General features: G+C 45.8%; 1 protein-coding gene across 1 annotated transcript in view; it reads right to left on the reverse strand.

Annotated features, from left to right (window-relative positions):
• Positions 1–23,853, reverse strand: part of LOC126161817 (heat shock protein 70 B2-like) — a 160,501-nt gene that overhangs the window by 15,814 nt on the left and 120,834 nt on the right. Inside the window, exons 5-6 of the mRNA XM_049917921.1 lie at positions 14,770–14,964; positions 8,739–8,912 (exon numbers count right to left, since the gene is read on the reverse strand). Coding sequence (XP_049773878.1) covers positions 8,739–8,912; positions 14,770–14,964 — 369 coding nt within the window. The remainder of the gene's footprint in view (positions 1–8,738; positions 8,913–14,769; positions 14,965–23,853) is intronic.

Below are 23,853 nucleotides of genomic sequence, written 5' to 3' on the forward strand. Positions count from 1 at the left end.
CCAATGCACTGCCCTTTATATCTTGTTTACGCGATTGGTAACCGGAATAAAATAATAATTGGATCCTTTCACCGACCTCCCAATTTAGATGACACAGTTGTTGAAAGGTTCAAAGAAAACTTGAGTTTGATTTCAAACACATACCTCACTTATACGATTATAATTGGTGGTGACTTTAATTTACCCTCGATATGTTGGCGAAAATACATGTTTAATTCCGGAGGTACGCATAAAACATCATCCGAAAGTGTGCTAAACGCATTCTCTGAAAATTATTTCGAGCAGTTAGTTCATGAGCCCACGCGAATAGTACACGGTTGTGAAAACACACTTGACCCCTTAGTAACAAATAATCCTGAGTTAATAACGAGCATCACAACGGATACAGGCATTAGTGAACACAAAGTTGTCGTAGCGAGACTGAATATTGTAACCCACAAATCCTCCGAAAATAAACGAAAAATATTCCTATTAAAAAAAATAGATAAAAATTCACTTGACGCCTTCCTGAGAGACAACCTCCACTCCTTCCAAATTAATAATATACGTGTAGACCAGATGTGGCTTGAATTCAAAGAAATAGTATCGGCAGCAATTGAAAGATTTATACCAAATAAACTGAACGACGGAGCTGATCCTCCTTGGTACACAAAACGGGTCAGAGCACTGCTTCAGAGACAACGGAACAAACATGTCTAATTTAAACAGACGCAAAATCCCCGAGACCGGTTTATCTTTTACAGAAGCTCGAAATTTAGCGCGGACTTCAACGCGAGATGCTTATAACTGTTTGTAGTCGTATGTGAATTATGTCAGCGGCAAGAAACAATTAATGCCTTCTCTACGCGACAGCAATAGAAATACTATCGAAGTCAGTGCTACCAAAGCAGAGTTACTAAACACTGCCTTTCGAAATACCTTCACAAAAGAAGACGAAGTAAATATTCCACCCGGCCGAAGTGGCCGATCGGTTCTAGGCCCTACAGTCTGGAACCACGCGAGCGCTACGGTCGCAGGGTCGAATCCTGCCTCGGGCATGGATGTGCGTGATGCCCTTAGGTTGGTTAGGTTTAAGTAGTTCTAAGTTCTAGGGGACTCATGACCTCAGAAGTTAAGTCCCATAGTGCTCAGAGTCATGTGAACCAAATATTCCAGAATTCGGATCAAGAACAGCTGCCTACATGAGTAACGTAGAAGTAAATATCCTCGGAGTAGTGAAGCAACTTAAACCACTTAATACAAGCAAGTCTTCTGGCCCAAACTGTATACCAATTAGATTCCTTTCAGAGTATGCTGGTTCCAGAGTACGCTGATGCGTTAGCTCCATATTTAACAATCATATACAACCGTTCGCTCAACGAAAAAACTGTACCCAAAGACTGGAAAGCTGCACAGGTCACACCAACATTCAAGAAAGGTAGTAGCATCAATCCACTTAATTACAGGCCCATATCATTAACGTCGATATGCAGCAGGATTCTGGAACATACACTCCTGGAAATTGAAATAAGAACACCGTGAATTCATTGTCCCAGGAAGGGGAAACTTTATTGACACATTCCTGGGGTCAGATACATCATATGATCACACTGACAGAACCACAGGCACATAGACACAGGCAACAGAGCATGCACAATGTCGGCACTAGTACAGTGTATATCCACCTTTCGCAGCAATGCAGGCTGCTATTCTCCCATGGAGACGATCGTAGAGATGCTGGATGTAGTCCTGTGGAACGGCTTGCCATGCCATTTCCACCTGGCGCCTCAGTTGGACCAGCGTTCGTGCTGGACGTGCAGACCGCGTGAGACGACGCTTCATCCAGTCCCAAACATGCTCAATGGGGGACAGATCCGGAGATCTTGCTGGCCAGGGTAGTTGACTCACACCTTCTAGAGCACGTTGGGTGGCACGGGATACATGCGGACGTGCATTGTCCTGTTGGAACAGCACGTTCCCTTGCCGGTCTAGGAATGGTAGAACGATGGGTTCGATGACGGTTTGGATGTACCGTGCACTATTCAGTGTCCCCTCGACGATCACCAGTGGTGTACAGCCAGTGTAGGAGATCGCTCCCCACACCATGATGCCGGGTGTTGGCCCTGTGTGCCTCGGTCGTATGCAGTCCTGATTGTGGCGCTCACCTGCACGGCGCCAAACACGCATACGACCATCATTGGCACCAAGGCAGAAGCGACTCTCATCGCTGAAGACGACACGTCTCCATTCGTCCCTCCATTCACGCCTGTCGCGACACCACTGGAGGCGGGCTGCATGATGTTGGGGCGTGAGCGGAAGACGGCCTAACGGTGTGCAGGACCGTAGCCCAGCTTCATGGAGACGGTTGCGAATGGTCCTCGCCGATACCCCAGGAGCAACAGTGTCCCTAATTTTCTGGGAAGTGGCGGTGCGGTCCCCTACGGCACTGCGTAGGATCCTACGGTCTTGGCGTGCATCCGTGCGTCGCTGCGGTCCGGTCCCAGGTCGACGGGCACGTGCACCTTCCGCCGACGACTGGCGACAACATCGATGTACTGTGGAGACCTCACGCCCCACGTGTTGAGCAATTCGGCGGTACGTCCACCCGGCCTCCCGCATGTCCACTATACGCCCTCGCTCAAAGTCCGTCAACTGCACATACGGTTCACGTCCACGCTGTCGCGGCATGCTACCAGTGTTAAAGACTGCGATGGAGCTCCGTATGCCACGGCAAACTGGCTGACACTGACGGCGGCGGTGCACAAATGCTGCGCAGCTAGCGCCATTCGACGGCCAACACCGCGGTTCCTGGTGTGTCCGCTGTGCCGTGCGTGTGATCATTGCTTGTACAGCCCTCTCGCAGTGTCCGGAGCAAGTATGGTGGGTCTGACACTCCGGTGTCAATGTGTTCTTTTTTCCATTTCCAGGACTGTATATTGTGTTCGAACATTATGAAATACCTCGAAGAAAACCGTCTATTGACACACAGTCAACATGTGTTAAGAAAACATCGTTCTTGTGAAACACATCTAGCTGTTTATTCGCATGAAGTGTTGAGTGCTATTGACAAGGGATTTCAGATCGATACCGTATTTCTGAATTTCCGGAAGGCTTTTGACACGGTACCACACAAGCGGTTTGTAGTGAAATTGCGTGCTTATGGAATATCGTCTCAGTTACGTGACTGGAGTTGTGATTTCTTGTGAGAGAGGTCACAGTTCGTAGCAATTGACGGAGTGAAACAGAAGTGATTTCTGGCATTCCCCAAGGTAGTGCTATAGGCCCTTTGCTGTTCCTTATCTATATAAACTATCTGGGAGACAATCTGAGCAGCCATCTTAGGTTGTTTGCAGATGAAGCTGTCGTTTATCGGCTAATAAAGTCATCAGGAGATCAAAACAAATTGCAAAGCGATTTAGAAAAGATATCTGAATGGCGCGAAAATTGGCAGTTGACTCTAAATAACGAAAAGTGTGAGGTCATCCACATGAGTGCTAAAACGGATTCGTTAACTTCGGTAACATGATAAATCAATCAAATCTAAAGGCCGGAAATTCAACTAAATACCTAATAATTGCAATTAAGAATAACTTAAATTGGAAAGAACACATAGAAAATGTTGTGGGGAAGGCCAAACAAAGACAGGACACTTAGAAAATGTAACAGATCTACTAAGGAGACTACCTACATACGCTTGTCCGTCCTCTTTTAGAATACTGCTGCGCGGTGTGGGATCCTTACCAGATAGGACTGACGGAGTACATCGAAAAAGTTCTAAGACGTTCAGAAAGTTTTGCATTTTCGTGACATACGGGAGAGAGTGTCACTGAAATGATACAGGATTTGGGCTGGACATCATTAAAAGAAAGGCGTTTTTCGTTGCGACGGAATATTCTCACAGAATTCCAATTACTATCTCTCTCCTCCGAATGCGAAAATATTTTGTTGACACCGACCTACATAGGGAGAAACGACCACCACGATAAAATAGCGGAAATCAGAGCTCGTACGGAAAGATCTAGGTATTCGTTCTTTTCGCGCACTATGCGAGATTGAAATAATAGAGAATTGTGAAGATGGTTCGGTGAACCCTCTGCAGGCATTTAAATGTGATTTGCCGAGTATCCATGTCGATGTAGATGTACCACTATCTGCATATGTGCATATTAGCGTCTCACGACTTTTGTCAGCTCAGTGAACACCTCCGCATCTGTAGGTGAATGATCAGCATATCTGTCATGCAGAGGACCCAGGTTTAATTTCTGGTTCTACCAGAGATTTTCCCTTGGTGAGAGGATTATAATGTGATCCACTGAGCCTCTCGATGCAACATTTCAACATTCGAAAACTGACAACGGGCAGGAGTCTGATGTGCTAACCACACGCCCCTTCATACTGCATCAGAATGAAGCCTTATGACACAGGATGACGCAGTGATGGGTGATCACTGCGTAGACCTCTGGGCCTAACAGCTAAGCTAGGTTTCTTAATTGTAATAAAAAGTGAATAGTTTTGACGAATTACCAAAAAATGTCATGAATGACAAAAACTCTCTTTTATTCTGGTGAATCCTAGGGTATTAAAAATTTAGTAGGGTTTATATTGGAAAGAATTGTTATTTAAAATTGTTATTTAAATGTTGTCGTCGTCGTGGTCTTCAGTCCTGAGACTGGTTTGATGCAGCTCTCCACGCTACTCTATCCTGTGCAAGCTTCTTCACTTCCCAGTACCTACCGCAACCTACATCCTTCTGAATATGCTTAGTGTATTCATCTCTTGGTCTCCCTCTACGATTTTTACCCTCCACGCTGCCCTCCAGTGCTAAATTGGTGATCCCTTGATGCCTCAGAACATGTCCTACCAACCGATCCCTTCTTCTAGTCAAGTTGTGCCACAAACTCCTCTTCTCCCCAATTGTATTCAATACCTCCTCATTAGTTATGTGATCTACCCATCTAATCTTCAGCATTCTTCTGTAGCACCACATTTCGAAAGCTTCTATTCTCTTCTTGTCTAAACTATTTATCGTCCATGTTTCACTTCCATACATGGCTACACTCCATATAAACACTTTCAGAATCGACTTCCTGACACTTAAATGTATACTCGATGTTAACAAATTTCTCTTCTTCAGAAACGCTTTCCTTGCCATTGCCTGTCTACATTTTATAGCCTCTCTACTTCGACCATCATCAGTTATTTTGCTCCCCAAATATCAAAACTTCCTTACTACTTTAAGTGTCCCATTTCCTAATCTAATTCCCTCAGCATCACCCGACTTAATTCGACTACATTCCATTCTCCTCGTTTTGCTTTTGTTGATGTTCATCTTATACCCTCCTTTCAAGACACTGTCCATTCCGTTCAACTACTCTTCCAAGTCCTTTGCTGTCTCTGACAGAATTACAACGTCATCGGCGAACCTCAACGTTTTTATTTCTTCTCCATGGATTTTAATACCTACTCCGATGTTTTCTTTCGTTTCCTTTACTGCTTGCTCAATATACAGATTGAATAGCATCGGGGAGAGGCTACAACACTGTCTCTCTCCCTTCTCAACCACTGTTTCCCTTTCATGTCCCTCGACTCTTATAACTGCCATCTGGTTTCTGTACAAATTGTAAATAGCCTGTCGCTCCCTGTACTTTACCCCTGCCACCTTTAGAATTTGAAAGAGAGTATTCCAGTCAACATTGTCAAAAGCTTTCTCTAAGTCTACAAATGCTAGAAACGTAGGTTTGCTTTTCCTTAATCTATTTTCTAAGATAAGTCGTAGGGTCAGTATTGCCTCACGTATTCCAACATTACCACGGAATCCAAACTGATCATCGCCGAGGTCGGCTTCTACCAGTTTTTCCATTTGTCTGTAAAGAATTCGCATTAGTATTTTGCAGCTGTGACTTATTAAACTGATAGTTCGGTAATTTTCACATCTGTCAACACCTGCTTCCTTTGGGATTGGAATTATATTCTTCTTGAAGTCTGAGGGTATTTCGCCTGTCTCATATATCTTGCTCAGCAGATGGTAGAGTTTTGTCAGAGCTGGCTCTCCCAAGGCTATCAGTAGTTGTAATGGAATGTTGTCTACTCCTGGAGCCTTGTTTCGACTGAGGTCTTTCAGTGATCTGTCAAATTCTTCACGCATTCATGCAGTATCATATCTCCCATTTCATCTTCATCTACATCCTCTTCCATTTCCATAATATTGTCCTCAAGTACATCGCCCTTGTATAGACACTCTATATACTCCTTCCACCTTTCTACCGAGCGAGGTGGCGCAGTGGTTAACACACTGGACTCGCATTCGGGAGGACGACGGTTCAATCCCGCGTCCGGCCATCCTGATTTAGGTTTTCCATGATTTCCCTAAATCGCTATAGGCAAATGCCGGGATGGTTCCTTTGAAAGGGCACGGCCGACTTCCTTCCGCGTCCTTCCCTAATCCGATGAGACCGATGACCTCGCTGTTTGGTCTCTTCCCCCAAACAATCCAATCGACCTTTCTGCTTTCCCTTCTTTGCTTAGAACTGGGTTTCCATCTGAGCTCTTGATATTCATACAAGTGGTTTCTCTTTTCTCCAAAGGTCTCTTTAATTTTCCTGTAGGCAGTATCTGTCTTACCCCTAGTGAGATAAGCCTCTACATCCTTACATTTGTCCTCTAGCCATCCCTGCTTAGCCATTTTGCACTTCCTGTCAATCTCATTTTTGAGACGTTTGTATTCCTTTTTGCCTGCTTCATTTACTGCGATTTTATATTTTCTCCTTTCATCAATTAAATTCAATATTTCTTCTGTTACCCAAGGATTTCTACTAGCCCTCGTCTGTTTACCTACTTGATCCTCTGCTGCCTTCACTACTTCATCCCTCAAAATGGCTCTGAGCAGTATGCGACTTAACTTCTGAGGTCATCAGTCGCCTAGAACTTAGAACTAATTAAACCTAACTAACCTAAGGACATCACACACATCCATGCCCGAGGCAGGATTCGAACCTGCGACCATAGCGGTCGCTCGGTTCCAGACTGTAGCGCCCAGAACCGCACGGCCACTCCGGCCGGCTCACTTCTTCCCTCAAAGCTACCCATTCTTCTTCTACTGTATTTCTTTCCCCCATTCCTGACAATTGTTCCCTTATGCTCTCCATGAAACTCTGTAGTCAGTTTATCCAGGTCCCATCTCCTTAAATTCCCACCTTTTTGCAGTTTCTTCAGTTTTAATCTACAGTTTATAACCAATAGATTGTGGTCAGAGTCCACATCTGCCTCTGGAAATGTCTTACAATTTAAAATGTGGTTCCTAAATCTCTGCCTTACCATTATATAATCTATCTGAAACCTTATTTAAGTAGCGCCATTAAATATCGCTGCTAGGAAGATTCGTTGGCAAGTCAAGTTACACTGATGAGACAGAACATTATGACCCCCTACCTAATAGCTGGTATGCCCCCCTTTCGCAAGAATAACGGCAGCGACGCATCATTGCATGGAAGCAATGAGGCCTCGGTAGTTCGCTGGAGGGAGTTGGCACCACATGTACACACTAGTCGCCTAATTCCCGTAAATTCCGGGGAGGCGGCGATAAGCTCTGACACCACGTTCAATCACATCCTAGATGTGTTCGATTGGGTTCTGGTCTGGCATGTTGGGGGGCCAGAACATCAATTGGAACTCGCCACTGTGTTCCTCCAACCACTCCATCACACTCCTGGCCTTGTGACATGGCGCATTGTCTTGTTGAAAAATGTCACTGCTGTCGGGAAACACGATCGTCATAAAGGGGTGTACGTCGTCTGCAATCAGTGTACGATACTCCTCGGCCGTCACGGTACGTTGCACGAGCTCCACTGGACCCACGGATGTTCACACGAATTTCCCCAGAGCATAATGGAGCCGCCAGCAGCTTGTCTCTGTCCCGCAGCACACGTGTCAAGAAGCTGTTCCGCTGGAAGACGATGGATTCGCGTCCTTCAAATGGTTCAAATGGCTCTGAGCACTATGGGACTTAACATCTATGGTCATCAGTCCCCTATAACTTAGAACTACTTAGACCTAACTAACCTAAGTACATCACACACATCCATGCCCGAGGCAGGATTCGAACCTGCGACCGTCGCGTCCTTCCACCGGCGTGGTGAAGGAGGTGCCAGGATTCATCAGAGCATGCAACGCTCTGGCAGTGGACCAACGTGACAGATTTCAGTCATAGTCGCCGATGTCGTGGTGTTAACGTCGGCACATGCATGGGTCGTCGGCTGCGGAGGCCCATTGTCAGGAGTGTTCAGTGCACTGTGTGCTTAGATACACTTGTACTCTGTCCAGTGTTAATGTCTGATGTTAGTTCAGCCACAGTTCGCTGCCTGTCCTGTTTTACCAGTTCGGCCAGCCTCCAATGCCCGATATCTGTAATGAGGGGTGGCCACCCAAGCCCACGAAGTCTGCACGCACTTTCACCTTGGTTTCGCCTCGTGTTGAAGACACTCACCACAGCACCCTCGAACACCTGACAAGTCGTGCAGTTTCCGAAGTGCTCGGTCCGAGCCTCCGCGCCGTGACAATCTGCCCTCGGTCAAACTCAGATCGCGCGCCTTCCCCATTCTACACACGGACAGCTCGCTCCCTAATGCTGCAGGCACCATGCGTAGCAGTCATTCCTCGCCTGGACGGGTTTATATCGGTGGTCACAATGTTCTAGCTGATCAGTGTATTCTACGAAGATATTTCGTACTGTGAGTGGTGTTGGACAGGCAGCGAGGAGGTACCTGCGAGCGTCCAGTGCTGGCGTCTCGGGCCGACACGTTGAGGATGCCATTGGCGTCGATGTCGAAGTTGACGTCGATGCGCGGCACACCGCGGGGCGCGGGCGGGATGCCCACCAGGTCGAAAGTGCCCAGCAGGTTGTTGTCCTTGGTGAGCGCGCGCTCGCCTTCGAATATCTGCCGAACGAAAAGCACCCAAACAATCGTTCTGATCGATAATAAAAGGGACACAACGATCAAGTCCAAAAGGGGCGAGATCCGTATGCCTTGCGTGCCATCGTCTTTATGTCGTGGTTTGCCTGCGGAGAAACAGAACAGAAGCATAAGCCATTAGAAATACCATTTACTACTTTTGATGGTCCGTTTCTAGCACAAAAAACGTGAATATTCACTCACGCTGTTAGTCAGAAATGAAGAGTGTCAATAATGATTTACGTTTTTTTTAATGTTGGCGACAGACCAGCAAATGAAGTAAATGTTGATAGAACGAAAGCTTTCACGACCGGATGACATTGCTGTTGGTAAATCTTTCGGTATATAAGGTCGTTGTCCTCGAATGTTCCGTCCAGAGCTGCGCTGCGCATCGTCAGAGGCGTTGCTCCTCTATTGCGTCTTGCCGACCGACGCTCGGAAGTCCGAGTGTTTCTCTCCTTTGTATTAAAAAAATAACAGATCGAATCGGAAAGATTTTACAGAAATATGACATTAGACCGGTTTTTAGACCAACAAAGGAAATAGGTCAAGCACTCCGATCTGAAAAGGTTAAACGCCATCCTCTGTCAGCATGTGGCATATATAAAATTCCGTTTGCGTGTGGTAAATTTTATATTGGCACAACCGAGAAAAGCGCGAATACACGGCTAAAGGAACACAAAGCCTCTACCGACCAGCATAGGCAAAATACGCAAATCGGCTGTAGCAGAACATGCTCTTCAGTCAGGAGGTCACGAAGTGAAGTTTTCTGAAACAAAAGTTTTATGTCTAACGACGAAAATTTTAATAAGAAAGAAGAGACTATGAAACATAGCGACATATGGACAGTAGCTCTGCAGAATCGGTAAAGAGTTTTTATCTTTGCTAAGACGACAGTCGGTAGTGAAGTTTTATCTGTGACAATGATCATTTCTGTTTATCACAAGTGACTCCGATCACGTTTCCTTTTTCTACAGCATAAATGTCGTTCTCAGACGTCAGATGAGTCAGTCGGCAAGAGTAAACGGAGCAGCAATATCTCTGAAGACGTCCAGCGCAGTTCTGGTCGAAACGTGAACAGAAGAGTTTCGTGTACACCCCGAAATGTTTACCAGCAGAAAAGGAAATGTTTCCCTTGTTCCACAGGCAGGCCAAAATACGTACCCAATACAGAAAACTACTACATTAAGACCCAGGTGTACTCATTTTGAATGTTTTTGTATTGTAATTTTTGCCGAACGGTGAGATCATATCTCAAAACGTGTTGCAGTATTAAATAATTTTAAAAAAGGTATCAAAGAACTCGGGCTGGGGGAAGTCTCTAAAAAAACTTATTTTAAACTGTAAGAAACAATAACACTCGAATACCAACCACTGTAGCTTTAAATGGTGTGAATGTAGACTCTCCTGGCGTATACTGTTGATGAACAACCCTCGGGCTTCGAGTGCTCGGACATCGCGAGGCTTGGACGTTGTCCTCACTCATCTTCTGGAATATGCAAGCAGATCACTTGAAGATAACGAGTACGGCATTCGTCCAAAAGTCGCTGTGTCCCTTTACTGCCATCTGGCAGACCAACAGCTTTTTATCGTGGCTTTCAGTTTTTCAGGTCGATCATGTCAGTTCATTTGACTGGTTCAAATGAGAGTGATTGTTCACTCTTGCGAAAGTGACAGGATTGTTTCAAGTGTTTAATCGGAAGTAAGTAGTATTTAAGAGTGAAATAAAGGTATTTTTAGGATTTTGTTGTGAAATTTATAGAAGACATCACTTGGAAAACCATGCACAGTTGTTTATTCAACGTAGGCATAAAAACACCGAAGCACTGTCCGCTGCTGAGAAAGATGCGGATGACTGGAATGTGGCAGTGAGTCGGGTTCAAAATGGTTCAAATGGCTCTGAGCACTATGGGACTCAACATCTTAGGTCATAAGTCCCCTAGAACTTAGAACTACTTAAACCTAACTAACCTAAGGACATCACACACACCCATGCCCGAGGCAGGATTCGAACCTGCGACCGTAGCAGCCTCGCGGTTCCGGACTGCAGCGCCAGAACCGCACGGCCATCGCGGCCGGCCAGTGAGTCGGGTCTACATTGTGACATGTACTAGCCAGAATAGTATGCACCGTTCTTAAAACATTTCTGTCAACATTGTAAGAACGACTGACTTGATGAGGTTCGGACTATTTATCTCTTGGTCGGTTGGTTGGTTTGGGGTGTAAAGGGACCAAATCACAGGGCCATAAGCCCCATTATCCTCATGCAAACAAGGCTCAAGTTAAAACAATTCCCAAAAGAAGTCGCGGAAAGGAATAGGGCGGAAAACTAACGGGAAACCACACGGAAAGGAAAACGAAAGAAGCCGACCAAAAGTGGAAAACGTACACTAAAGAAAAAGTCGTGGAAGAGATTAAAATAATATATCAGATGGCCGAGGCTGGCTGGTCACAAGAATAAAAAAGGATGAGCCAGCTACTCTGCAACACACTAAAATCTCCAGCCTAAAAGAGAAGGCGAGATGAACACACATAGGGACAAGAAGAATACCAAGGAAAACAAACAGCAAAGAAAGAGTGAGGAAGAGTTAAAATGGAGGGAGGCTGGATGCCAGGGAGAGAAGGCCAGACGCCCACCCTTAGATTGTATGATAAAAATCCTCCTCACGAATAAAACGTAAAACAACATCTGCCAACGATGCATTGTCTCCCAACACCGTTGGCAGTGTGGCGGGAAGGTTAAAAGTCCGCCACAGAGCGGTTAAAATAGGGAAGTCAAACAAAATGTGGACGACTGTCATGTGGGAGCCACAGTGACACCAAGTTGAGTGCTCGCGACGGAGGGGGTGACCATGTGTTCGCCAAGTATGGCCGATGCGGAGCTGGCAAAGGACAAGCGAGTCCCTGCGAGTGGCATACATGGATGACTGCCATATATTCGTTGTCTCCTGGATAAAACGTGGTTTATTTGGTGTACATAGGGTGCGCCATTCAGTATCCCAGATCAAAAAAACTTTAGGGCGGAAGACCGATCGGATTCAGTTTCAGGCATGCCCATCTCCAGAGTTGGTTCACCGGTAGCCTGTTTGGCTAGGTGGTCAGCAAGTTCATTGCCTGGGATCCCGACATGTTCTGACTTCCAAATGAAGGTCACTGAACGTCCACTGTTACCGAGGGCGTAAAGAGACTCTTGGACAATCATTACCAATTGATTGCGTGGGAAGCACTGGTCGAGAGCTTGTAAGCTGCCTAAGGAGTCACTAATGCACTGATATTGGTACGGCTTCAGCATCTACTGTGGAAACAGTTTAATAATACTCATAAGTTACCGCGTATGCCGCCAAGCTGTCATCTGGAACAGAATTGTTGATGTCATAAGGATCGACACGAGTGAGGGAGTCTAGCCGAAATGGTCGAGCACCGAGCGAGGTGGCGCTGTGGTTAACGCACTGGACTCGTATTCGGGAGGACGACCGTCCCAACCCGCGTCTGGCCCTCCAGATTTAGGTTTTCCATGATTTAATTTAATCCCTCCAGGCAAATGCTGGGATGGTTTCTGTCAAACGGCACGGCCGATTTCCTTCCCCATCCTTTTCACAATCCGAGCTTGTACTCCATCTCTAATGACATAGATGTCGACGGGACGTTAAACCCAATCTTCCTTCCTTCCTTCTTCCGAAATGGGCTGCCTGCGGTGTAGGGCAAGCGTTCGCCTGAGGGTAAGCTCGAGGATCCTAGATTGGATGTCCCAGGGCCCAAGTAGCTGGTAGGGGGTCCGGTCTGTTGGATTTGGCGAAAAATCTTGGACTTTTTCGGTTGAGATGATGATCTCAAACATGGAAACTTCTGGAAGAGTGGCAAACAATGGGTACTAAGAAATATTTCAAATTACAGATCCATCTCTAATGATATAGATGTCGACAGGACGTTAAACCCAATCTTCCTTCCTTCCTTCTTCCGAAATGGGCTGTCTGCGGAGTAGGGCAAGCGTTCGCCTGAGGGCAAGCTCGAGGATCCTAGATTGGATGTCCCAGGGCCCAAGTAGCTGGGAGGGGGTCTGGTCTGTTGGATCTGGCGACAAATCTTGGACTTTATCGGTTGAGATGATGATCTCAAGCATGGCAACTTCTGGAAGAGTGGCAAACAATGGGTACTAAAAATATTTCAAATTACAGATTCATTGCAGATTCACTGCAGTGCAGTTTTAAGCATACCAGCGTAATCACGGCACTGGTGTGCTTGTACTGACACTTTAATATCAGTCACATTATTAAAACTGCAGAAGTTAGACGGCAGTGTAAATTTTTAATGTTACACAACCTTTAATAAACTCTTGAACGCTTCATGCAGTCTTTACGATCAAGGTGTAGAATTGATACGCAGAAAGTGTACACAGTCTCGGCAACATGTGGGTGGGCCCACATGTTCTCACTGCACTGCAGGAGTTTCGCTGGGAAGCCCTTGCACATTCTCCGTACAGTCCAGATCTCTACCAATGCGATTTCCATATTTTTGGTGCCCAGAGGAAAGACATTAATGGCTGTTGATTTGCTTCGGACGAAGATGTGCACGCGTGGGTACAATCATGGGTCCATAAGCAATCGCAAAACACTTTTCCGTGAAGGCATTGACCGTGTTTGTCTCACAGTGGGATAAATGTCTTAACAGTTATGGTGATTACTTTTGAAATAATAAATAGTTTACTTACTTTTTTCCAATGTATCTCGTTTTCATTTGACTGGCCCTTATATTTCGAAACAACGTCCCAGTTACTGTGGAATAAATGCTGCAATAGGTCGTTCTATTTACGCATATTTTAGTTTCCTTATTGAGAAAAAGGCGATAAATTGGTCGACAGGTACAGTTTTGCAGTTTCTGGAAGTATATGAAGAGCGACTTTATGTTACTGATAAATTGTGCGTAGGAGCAAGCGCTTGTGTGCGACTACATTCACACAAAATAGTTATAAACGAATCTGGGAAGATTTTTGGGTGAATGAATAAATGTAAATATGAAACCAGAAATGGGAGTCGCATAAAGATTATGGTCTCAAACACCAAGAACTGTACAAACCGTGTATTGCAGGGGTTCCCAAACTTTTCCTCTGGCAGAATACTTTAATTCTGGTATTTCGATGGAAAACCTTGTTTATTTGTAAGGCTAATAAAATATGAAATTTTATGAAATAAGAAAAACTTGTTTTATTCAGTGATAACTTCAATTGTAAATCATAACCATTAACACAGAAATCAAAATAAAATTTTTTAAAAATAAGAAAAAATTTCGAGAAAGGAACGCTGTGTTGTTAATAATTTTTCGTGGAATACTTATTCATTTCCCACGGAACACCAATGTTCCACGGAACACTCTGGTGTACTGTATGTGGGGTGTAACAGCTGCGAAAGTAAAAAATTATAAGTATTAGAAATGGCTACATTAGCAAATAAATAAAGTTCTATAATCCCAAATGAGTGCTGCGTCCGCAGATGATGTTTACAAGCCAGTTTTTGGTTGGTTTTTCATGGTAGACAGTATTTTCATCTTCCAATTCGATTTTTTTTGTAAGTATGTTTGTTGCAAACATTTGATTCCTGCGCGAAATGCATTTCGATCGACCATTTGTGTTACTTTGCCTTGTATTTAACTCACATCTTAGCTCTGATGCAGAATAACATTGATACCCCCCGTACGGTTTCAGCTGACAAAACAGTTAAAAACCTCGTGGCGTCCTGAGAGACCTGAAGCTCACCGTGCCACGAGCTGTGACGACGCTTTAGCTGCGAGCGTTCGCGGCTTCACAGCGCCTCTAGTTCAGTCCATAGTGTGAATGGTTTGCGCTCACCTGCACCGTGACGGCGGGCTGGTTGTCGGCGTAGGTGGAGAAGGTTTTGGTGAGCGAGCAGGGGATGCGCGTGTTGCGCTCGACGACGGCCGTCATGATGCCGCCGGCCGTCTCGATGCCGAGGGACAGCGGCGTCACGTCCACCAGCAGCACCTCCTGCAGGTTGGCGCTCTTGTCCCCGCTGATGATGGCCGCCTGCGCACCGCACATGCAGCCACTCTTTCATACACCTCCGCATTACCTTCTACGTCGACATCGACACTGCTGGCCATCAAATTTACAACACAGTAAATAAAGGTATAACGCAAAAAAACAACATTAAAATAGCATCAAGTGTACTACTCGCGGCGTTCAATAAGTTATGCAATAGTTTTTTCCTTGGCCAATTTAAGAAATTTTTCCCTGTTCAGTCTCTATAGCTTCATGAAGTTGCGGTAGGTGGCGGCGCTATACGTAGACCTCAAAATGGCGTCTGTAGAGGAGGTGCGTTCCAAGCAGAGATCCGTCAGTGAGTTCTTTTTGCGGCAGACCAGAGCATCGCTGATATTCATAGGCGTTTGCTTAATGTCTACGGATACCTACCATTAACAAATGCACGGTGAGTCGTTGTGCGAAGCGTCTGTCATCATCGCAACAGGTCGCCAAACCTGTCCGATGTCCCTCGTGCCGGCCAGCCGCACGCAGTTCACAGTTGTCAGTGTGGGAAGGTGCGCAAATTCTCATACGAGGTGATCAACGGATCACAATCGAACTCTTCGCTGCTCTGTTGGTAGTGCTGACACACTCGTCCACCAGTTTGTGCTCTCAGAGGTGTTCGCCTACTGTCGCCTAACGGAATACCATAAACACCAACGAAGGACCATCTCTGCCGAATTACTTGCGAGTTACGGGGCTGATCGTGACAATTTTTATCGAACATCGTCACAAGCGATGAACCATAAGTCTATCACTTCGAATCGGAAACAAAACGGCGATCCGTGGGGTGGCGCCACACCGTCTCTCCACCCAAGAAAAAGTTCAAAGCCGTACACTCAGCCGGTAAAGTCACGGTGAAGGCTTTCTGGGACTCTGAATGGGTTACTCTGTTTGATGTCCTCACTAATGCCGGCCGGAGTGGCCGAGCGGTTCTAGGCGCTTCAGTCTGGAACCGCGCGCGACGGCTACGGTCGCAGGTTCGAAGCCTGCCTCGAGCATGGATGTGTGTGATGTCCTTAGGTTAGTTACGTTTAGGTAGTTCTAAGTTCTAGGGGACTGCTGACCTCAGAAGTTAAGTCCCATAGTGCTCAGAGCCATTTGAACCATTTTTTTCCTCTCTCATGGCGCAACAACTAACGCGGAAGTGTATTGTGCTACCCTCAGGAAACTGAAGAAACTACTTCAGAGTGTTTGTCGCCACAAAAATACTAACGAAGTTCTCCTTCTCCATTACAACACAAGGCCTAACCCAACTCTTCGCACCCGAGAGGCCTGTTCTTCCTCGTGTACCCCACAGCCCGGATCTTGCACTCTCCGACTTCCATCTGTTTGGCCCAATGAAAGATGCACTCCATTGGGAGCAGCACGTCGGTGGTGGGGTGCAGCAAGACGTTGGCCCCGACGTCGACCAGTAGAGCGCTACCAGCCGGGCAGACACGCCCTCGCAGTACGGCGGCGTAACGCCTCGCACTGATCGGAGATTGTGTTCAAAAATAGTGTTCAGCAGTCAAGAGAGTAGGGAATAATATGGTGCACTGGAATCCCGAATAAAAGCAATCGGCTTTCAGAAAAAAGTGCTCCATTATGTACTGAACACCCCTCATACACATTTGAATATGCAGATCATTATCATTACAGCAGAACTGTGCAAAATATGTAATAATAACACCACCCGCGTTCTGTATATAAGGAAAGATTACACAATGGAATTTTCATTCGGAAATCACATTTGAATATCACATTGACAATTATTACTTTGTATCCACCTAATTAAAATTGAATTAAAGAAATCTCTTGTGCCATATGTTTTTCATCTTTTTTTAATTGCAAGTGATCTTCACTGGCCTGAGATATCGACACATTTGTGTTAATGCATACCATTTTGTTTCACATATTCGACTTTATACATTGAGATTATAAACTGTTCTGGGATTTTCTGCTTTTCTGATACGTAATATTAGTTTATGTTTCTGCTGCAATGAACCAACAGACCCTGTAGCCAGAACGCACAGTTTCAGGCACTGATCACTGCAGTCAATGACTTATGCCTGATACAGCGCCCTTCAGCGTGGGCAGCTTCCGTGCTTCAGTCTACTTCCGCGAGGCAGTGACTGAGGCCACGGATTCTGACACCTTCTGAGAACCTTCTGCGAGATGGAGGAATGCGACAGAACTTCTTCCTCCTTGTGATCAGCTCCAGATAGCAGTATTTATATCTACACAGCCAGCCAGTCATCTTTGGACAACTGGACTACGTCATGAATGATGTCTGGCTTGTGTGGAATGCTGCCGTCAAGACGACGATGTGTGAGGAGCGTTCATTAAGTAGTGCAGCAAATTTTTTTCTGAAAGCAGGTTGGTTTTATTCAGGGTTCCAACACACCATGTTATTCCTCACTCTTTTGGCTACAAAACCCTAGTTTTTAACGCAATCTGTGTTCAATGTGACAGCCTTACGCCACCGTATTGGGAGGGCCTGTATACCAATGTGGTACCATTCTACTGGTCGACGCCGGAACCAATGTCTTGCTAGCCGGCCGCTGTGGCCGAGCGGTTCTAGGCACTTCAGTCCGGAACCGGACTGCTGCTACGGTTCGAATCCTTCCTCGGGCATCGATGTGTGTGATGTTCTTAGGTTAGTTAGGTTTAAGTAGTTTTAAGTCTATGGGACTGATGACCTCAGATGTTAAGTCCCATAGTGCTTAGACCCATTTGAATTTGAACCAATGTCTTGCTGCACCAATAACCTCCCCGTCACCCACATACTGCTACCCGCGCAGTACATACTGCATTGGGCCAAACAGATGGAACTCGGAGAGTGCGAAAAAAATGGTTCAAATGGCTCTGATCACTATGGGACTTAACAACATCTGAGATCATCAGTCCCCTAGAACATAGAACTACTTAAACCTAACTAACTTAAGGACATCACACACATCCATGCCCGAGGCAGGATTCTAAACTGCGGTCGCGCGGTTCCAGACTGAAGCGCCTAGAACCGCTCGGCCACACCGGCCGGCGGAAAGTGCGAGATCCGGACTTAGAGTGGATGAGGAAAAACAGCCCAATGAAGTTTCGTAAGCTTCTCTCGGATGCGCAGAATTTTTTGAGGCGTTGCATTGTGATGGAGATCGAGAAGTTGGTTTGCGTTTTTGTGACGACAAACACGCTGAAGTCGTTTCTTCAATTTCCTGAGGGTACTGTATCAGAGACACTTTCCGAGTTGATCGTAACACCATGAGAGAGGACATCAAACAGAGTAACTCCCTCAGAGTCCCAGAAGACCGTCGCAATGACTATACCGGCTTAGAATTTTTCTTTGGAGCTGAGATGGTGTGGCGCTACTCCATGAGTTACCGTTTTGTTACCGGTTCCAAGTGATGAAGCCATGTTTCGTCACCTATAACGATGTTCGATAAAAATTGTCACGAACAGCCTCATAACGCACAAGCAATTCCGCACAAATAGTCTTTGGTTGCACCATTGCACTTCATGGTTTTCTGTTAGATGGCGAGGACCCAAACGGGCAGTCACCTTTGAGTACCCCAATCGGTGGACAATTGTGTCAGCACTGCCATCAGAGAAGCCCAGTTGCGCAGCGAGACGTTTGATTGTGATACGCCGATCACCTGGAATGAGAGTGTCCGCACGTTCCAACATAGCAGGAGTGACAGCCGTATGCGGGCCATCCGGCACGCTTGAGGTCGGACAGGTTTCCTCGACCTCGTTGCGAAGATGACAGACACCTCTCCCAACGACTCACCCTGCTTTTTTTACTCCAACGTCTCCGTAGACATTCCGTAAGCGCCTGTGAATATCTGAGATGCTCTGGTATTCCGCCGAAAGAAACTCAACTCTGGTTGGAACATACCTCCGTTACGGACGCCATTTTGAAGGCTCTGTATAGCACCGACGTCTGTCGAAACTACATAAAACTATAGGGAGTGAAGTGGGAATATTCCAAGGTGTCTCACAACAAATTCGGCATTTTCTTCAACCGAAATTGGTTATGAAAAAAAAAAAAGAGTTGCATAACTTATTGACCGCTCATCGTGTCTTTACTGCAGAAGCCCACACCATCACCGAGCTTTGAATGCCCTTCTGTTGCCTGACTGCGTTGCCAGCCCTACACTGTGCTGCCTACTTGTCGAAGTCCAGCCACCTTCGCAAGTTCAAAGACTTGAACTGAGATCCTCAGCCATGTGGCGATGAGCCTCACACAGCCAGCCACAGCCATTCGTGAGGGAGGACGTCAAACAGAATACCTCCTTCAGAGTCCCGGAGGACGGTCACTATGACTTTACTGGCTGACAGTGCGGCTTTGAATCTTTTCTGCACGTGGGCCCGGACACTTGAGATGGCGCTAGGTCTCTTGAATCGGGTCAGAGGACATGCGCTGTTGCAGACGAGAACGGTGCTAGGAGGTCAACCTGCAGGGAGACTCTGTGACGGAATGTGTGTCACACTCACCAGTGTTCCAGTGAACAATAGCTGTGACAAGAAGATTGAATGTTTACAAGTAAAAAACAATAAAGGGCATTTGTATCCATGGACTGCCTTCTTCTCCTGCACTAGAGTAGAGAGTTACTCGTCTATACCAGGCCACACTCGGTCTCTGTCACGCTACCTACAAATTTCGGAGATGTTGCTCTACATGTGTTCTTTTTCCCGTTTTTCAGCTGTTCTTCTTCTTCTTACTGCCATACGAAATTTCGTTTGCACAGTCCTAGAAAATGAACACTTATTTGCTTGATGTTATGTCTGCATGTTGTTACCAGCTATTGAATGTTATAGCCAACTATCGAAAGTGTGTTTGTGATATCAGTGATATAGTAATATATGGACACACAGCCACTTAGCTGCAGATTACGTCTCCCCACCCCCGTCTCTCTCTCTATATGTGTGTGTATGTATGTATGTGTGTGTACGTGTGTGTGTGTGTGTGTGTGGGTGGGTGGGTGTGGGTGGGTGTGGGTGGGTGTCCGGGTGGATGGGTGGGTGGGGTGGGTGTAGTGTGTGGGCTTGTATTAACATCGTTAGGTGTATAAACGGATACTTTTGTACGTTATCATTTCTTTTATTAAGTTTAGCAAAGCACTTGTTGATGTGTGTCTTGTCATTTATCATGTGTTCGTTCTCTGCAAAGAGATTCTGAATGTGGTAGTAGTCCTTCATTGCTATAAGGCATTTGCTGTGGTTAATTATCTCGATGATTTTCATATCTTATTGCAAGTTGGTAAGATGATGTTTTAAGTGCTCTGCAAATCTGAAATGGTTTGTTTCATACATCCAATACCTGACATGTTCTTTGTACTGTTCTAAAATTTCTGCATGTCACGCCTATGTATACTGCATTACAACTTTGACATTCAAGTCAATATTTTTTTTTTATCCCTAGAATTTGCCCCTTTGATTGTTGGTTGGCGTAAGTTAGTTTGGTGAGTTTGCACAGTTTTATATGCTGAATGGAGACCCGTTTCTTTAGTAAGCTTCCCACTCCGTGTGTCCAACTAATTATATAAGTCATACAGTAACATGTACTTTGGTTGTGTGTGCTCTTGTCGTTGTGTATGTGTGTTGTGTGCATTTTCCGCTTAGGGATTTGTGAGTTTTTATGCATCATGGAACTGATGGATGTGTTGTTTATTGTTTCATTGCTGTGTATATGTTGTGTTCAGTTTTTTCTATCTGCATATAATTTCAACGTTTCTGTGGCTGGTTTCGATTTAAGTTGTTCCTCTTGCAAGTCTGGTTGAACTTTATGTGCTGTATCGTTTTCTGGAGCCTCAAATCTGTTTTCTTGTATTTATCCTACTTGTTGACAGGAAATGCCTGACAAAGCTGTAATAACGTCTCTAAGTATTATGTTGTTATTTATCAACATAATATTACATTGAGGCGACAGAAGTCATGGGACACCTCTTAATTTCATGTCGGAATCCTTTTGCCAAGCTTAGTGAAGTTACTCGACGTGTCATGGACTTAACAAGTCATTGGAAGTCCCCAGCAGAAATATTGAGCCATGCTGCCCCTATAACCGGCCATAAATGCTAAACTGTTGCCGGTGCAGGATTTTGTATATGTACTGACCTGACCTCTTGGTTATGTCCCATAAATGTTCGAAAAAACTCATGTCGGGCGATCCGAGTGGCTAAATCATTCGCTTAAATTGTGCAGAATGTCCTTCAAATCAACCACGAATAATTGTGGCCTGGTGAAGTGGCGCATTGTCATCTACACAAATTTCATTGTTTTCTGGGAACATGAAGTCAATGAATAGTTGCAAATAGTCTCCAAGCCGCCTAATAAAGCATTTTCAGTCAATGATCGGTTCAGTTGGGCCAGAGGTCCCAGTCCGCTCCATGTAAACACAGGCCACACCGTTGTGGAGCCAGGACCAGCTTGCACAGTTGTCCTGTTGAAAACCAGGGTCCATGGCTTCGTGGGGCCTGCGCCACACCCGAACCGTACCATCAACTTTTACCAACTGAAATCGTGACTCATCTGAACAGGCCATTGTTTTCCAGTCGTCTAGGGTCTAATCGATATGGTCACGAGGCCAGGGGAGGTGCTTACATGTGCTGTCGTGCTGTTAGCAATAGCACTCCCGTCGGTTGTCTGCTACCATAGCCCACTGACGCCAGACTCCGCCTTACTGTCCCAATGAATAAGTTCGTCACCGAGCGAGGTGGCGCAGTGGCTAGCACACTGGACTCGCATTCGGGAGGACCACGGTTCAGTCCCGCGTCCGGCCATCCTGGTTTAGGTTTTCTGTGATTTCCGTAAATCGCTCCGGGCAAATGCCGGTATGGTTCCTTTGAAAGGGCACGGCCCACTTCCTTCCTCTTCCTTCCCTAATCCGATGAGACCGATGACCTCACTGTCTGGTCTCTTCCCCCGAAAACAACCCAATAAGTTCGTCGTACGTCTCACGTTAATTTCTTCTGTTATTTCACGTAGTGATGCTTGTCTGTTAGCACTGAAAATGTATTCAAACGCCTGCTCTTGGTCGTTAAGTGAAGGCCGTCGGCAGCTGCGTTGACTGTCGTGAGAGATAATGCCTTAAATTTGTTATTCTTGGCACACTCTTGACACTAAGGATCTTGGAGTATTGAATTCGTTAACGATTTCCGAAATGCAATGTCCCATGCATCTAGATCCAACTACCAATCTGCGTTCAAAGTCTGTTAAGTTCTGTCATGTAGCCATGATCACGTCCCAAACCTTTTCACGTGAATCACTTGAGTACAAATGACAGCTCTGCCAGTGCACAGCTCTTTTATACCTTATGTATGAAATACTACTGCCATCTGTGTATGTGAATGTCGCTATCCCATGACAAAAGTTAAAGATGTTACTATGCATCTGAATGTTGTTTATTTGTTCAAAGATCATGTTATGTTTTTGTGGGACGGAATGACAGGATCATGGCCTGTAAAGATTGTGGTTTATCACTCCATAATATTACTGCTCACATATGGGTTGGGGTTGGGTTGGTTGTGGGAAGAGACCAAACTGCGAGGTCATCGGTCTCATCGTACCAGGGAAGGAAGTCGGCCGTGCCCTTTCAGAGGAACCATACCGGCATTTACCTGGAACGATTTGAGGAAATCACGGAAAACCTAAATCAGGATGGCCGGACGCGGGATTGAACCGTCGTCCTCCCGAATGCGAATCCAGTGTGCTAACCACTGCGCCACCTCGCTCGGTGCTCACATCTGAATCTCACGACTGTTATCCGAATGTGGAATTCATAGGAGGACAATGTTCAACACCATATGGAATCTCAACAAACCCCTGGCGAGGAGCATCCTATAAGGCAGGTACATTGTTTGCTTGGCTGTGCAGCCATCAGTAGGTATGCAGTGCCGGTTCAAGCACAGAGCATGTCATTGATGAGGTCATTGAAGATGTAATCAGTGACACACTCTGTGCTTGAACCAACATTACCTACCTACTGCCACCTCTTGTACATCGAGTCAGAAAATAGGAAGACAAGAATTCATATGGACAGTGCAACAATTTGTGGAGCACGTTGGACGCTTAGCACAGCAACTATTATTGCAGCTTCCCTTGACACTGCAGCATAGAAAGGCAGGCCAACGGTTGTTCGCCAAACAACAAAGCGGATACAGGAGTGCCACCACGTCCGCTTTTCAGACGAGTTCTGATTCCACCACAGCATATGATGGACATGTCTGGAGGCTCCCAGCAGAACCAACATAGCTGTATGGTATTGTACAGGATTTGCCGATAATGGCGTGAGGGAAGAAGAATGTGGACGTCTGAGTGTGCAAAAGAACACAGAAATGGAAAACACTGGCTGCAGTTTTATTCCACTAAATCTAGCCTGAATGGATACAGCTGTAAGATGCAGCTAGTGGCAGATTATAGACAGCCAGACTAAAGGGGTATAGCACCCGAATAAGGTGAAGCAGGAAGGTGCATGCAGTTGGGACAAGGACTGGTTAGCAAGAGAGCGTCTTGGCGCTGCCAGTGTACTTTCCCAAGTCGGTCCTGGGTCCCCACGTGACCATTCACAACCATCTGATTGTCTGCTAGAGGGGACTTTGCAAGTATGACCTAGTCAGCGAATCTTCAGTAAAGTGCTACCTCGTCAGCAGTACTCACTATAAGAAAGCTATTCAGGTGAACTGAATGTGAGTAGGTGGCCATACCCAGCAGGCTCCGGTATCAAACCAGCCTAGACCCACGCACATCTCTCGGCAGTGGAAGACAGCTTCACTGCCTTAGAATAAAAAATTGAAAATAAAAATAAAAAAAATAGTTGACAATAACGTTTTCAACGTAGCCTGAGGGGTCCACCACGTACACTATTCATCACAGTCATACGGGAACAGTACCCTGGAGTGTTAGTATGGATGTTAC

The sequence above is a fragment of the Schistocerca cancellata genome, chromosome 1 (assembly GCF_023864275.1).
Source record: "Schistocerca cancellata isolate TAMUIC-IGC-003103 chromosome 1, iqSchCanc2.1, whole genome shotgun sequence".
Lineage (NCBI taxonomy): Eukaryota > Metazoa > Arthropoda > Insecta > Orthoptera > Acrididae > Schistocerca > Schistocerca cancellata.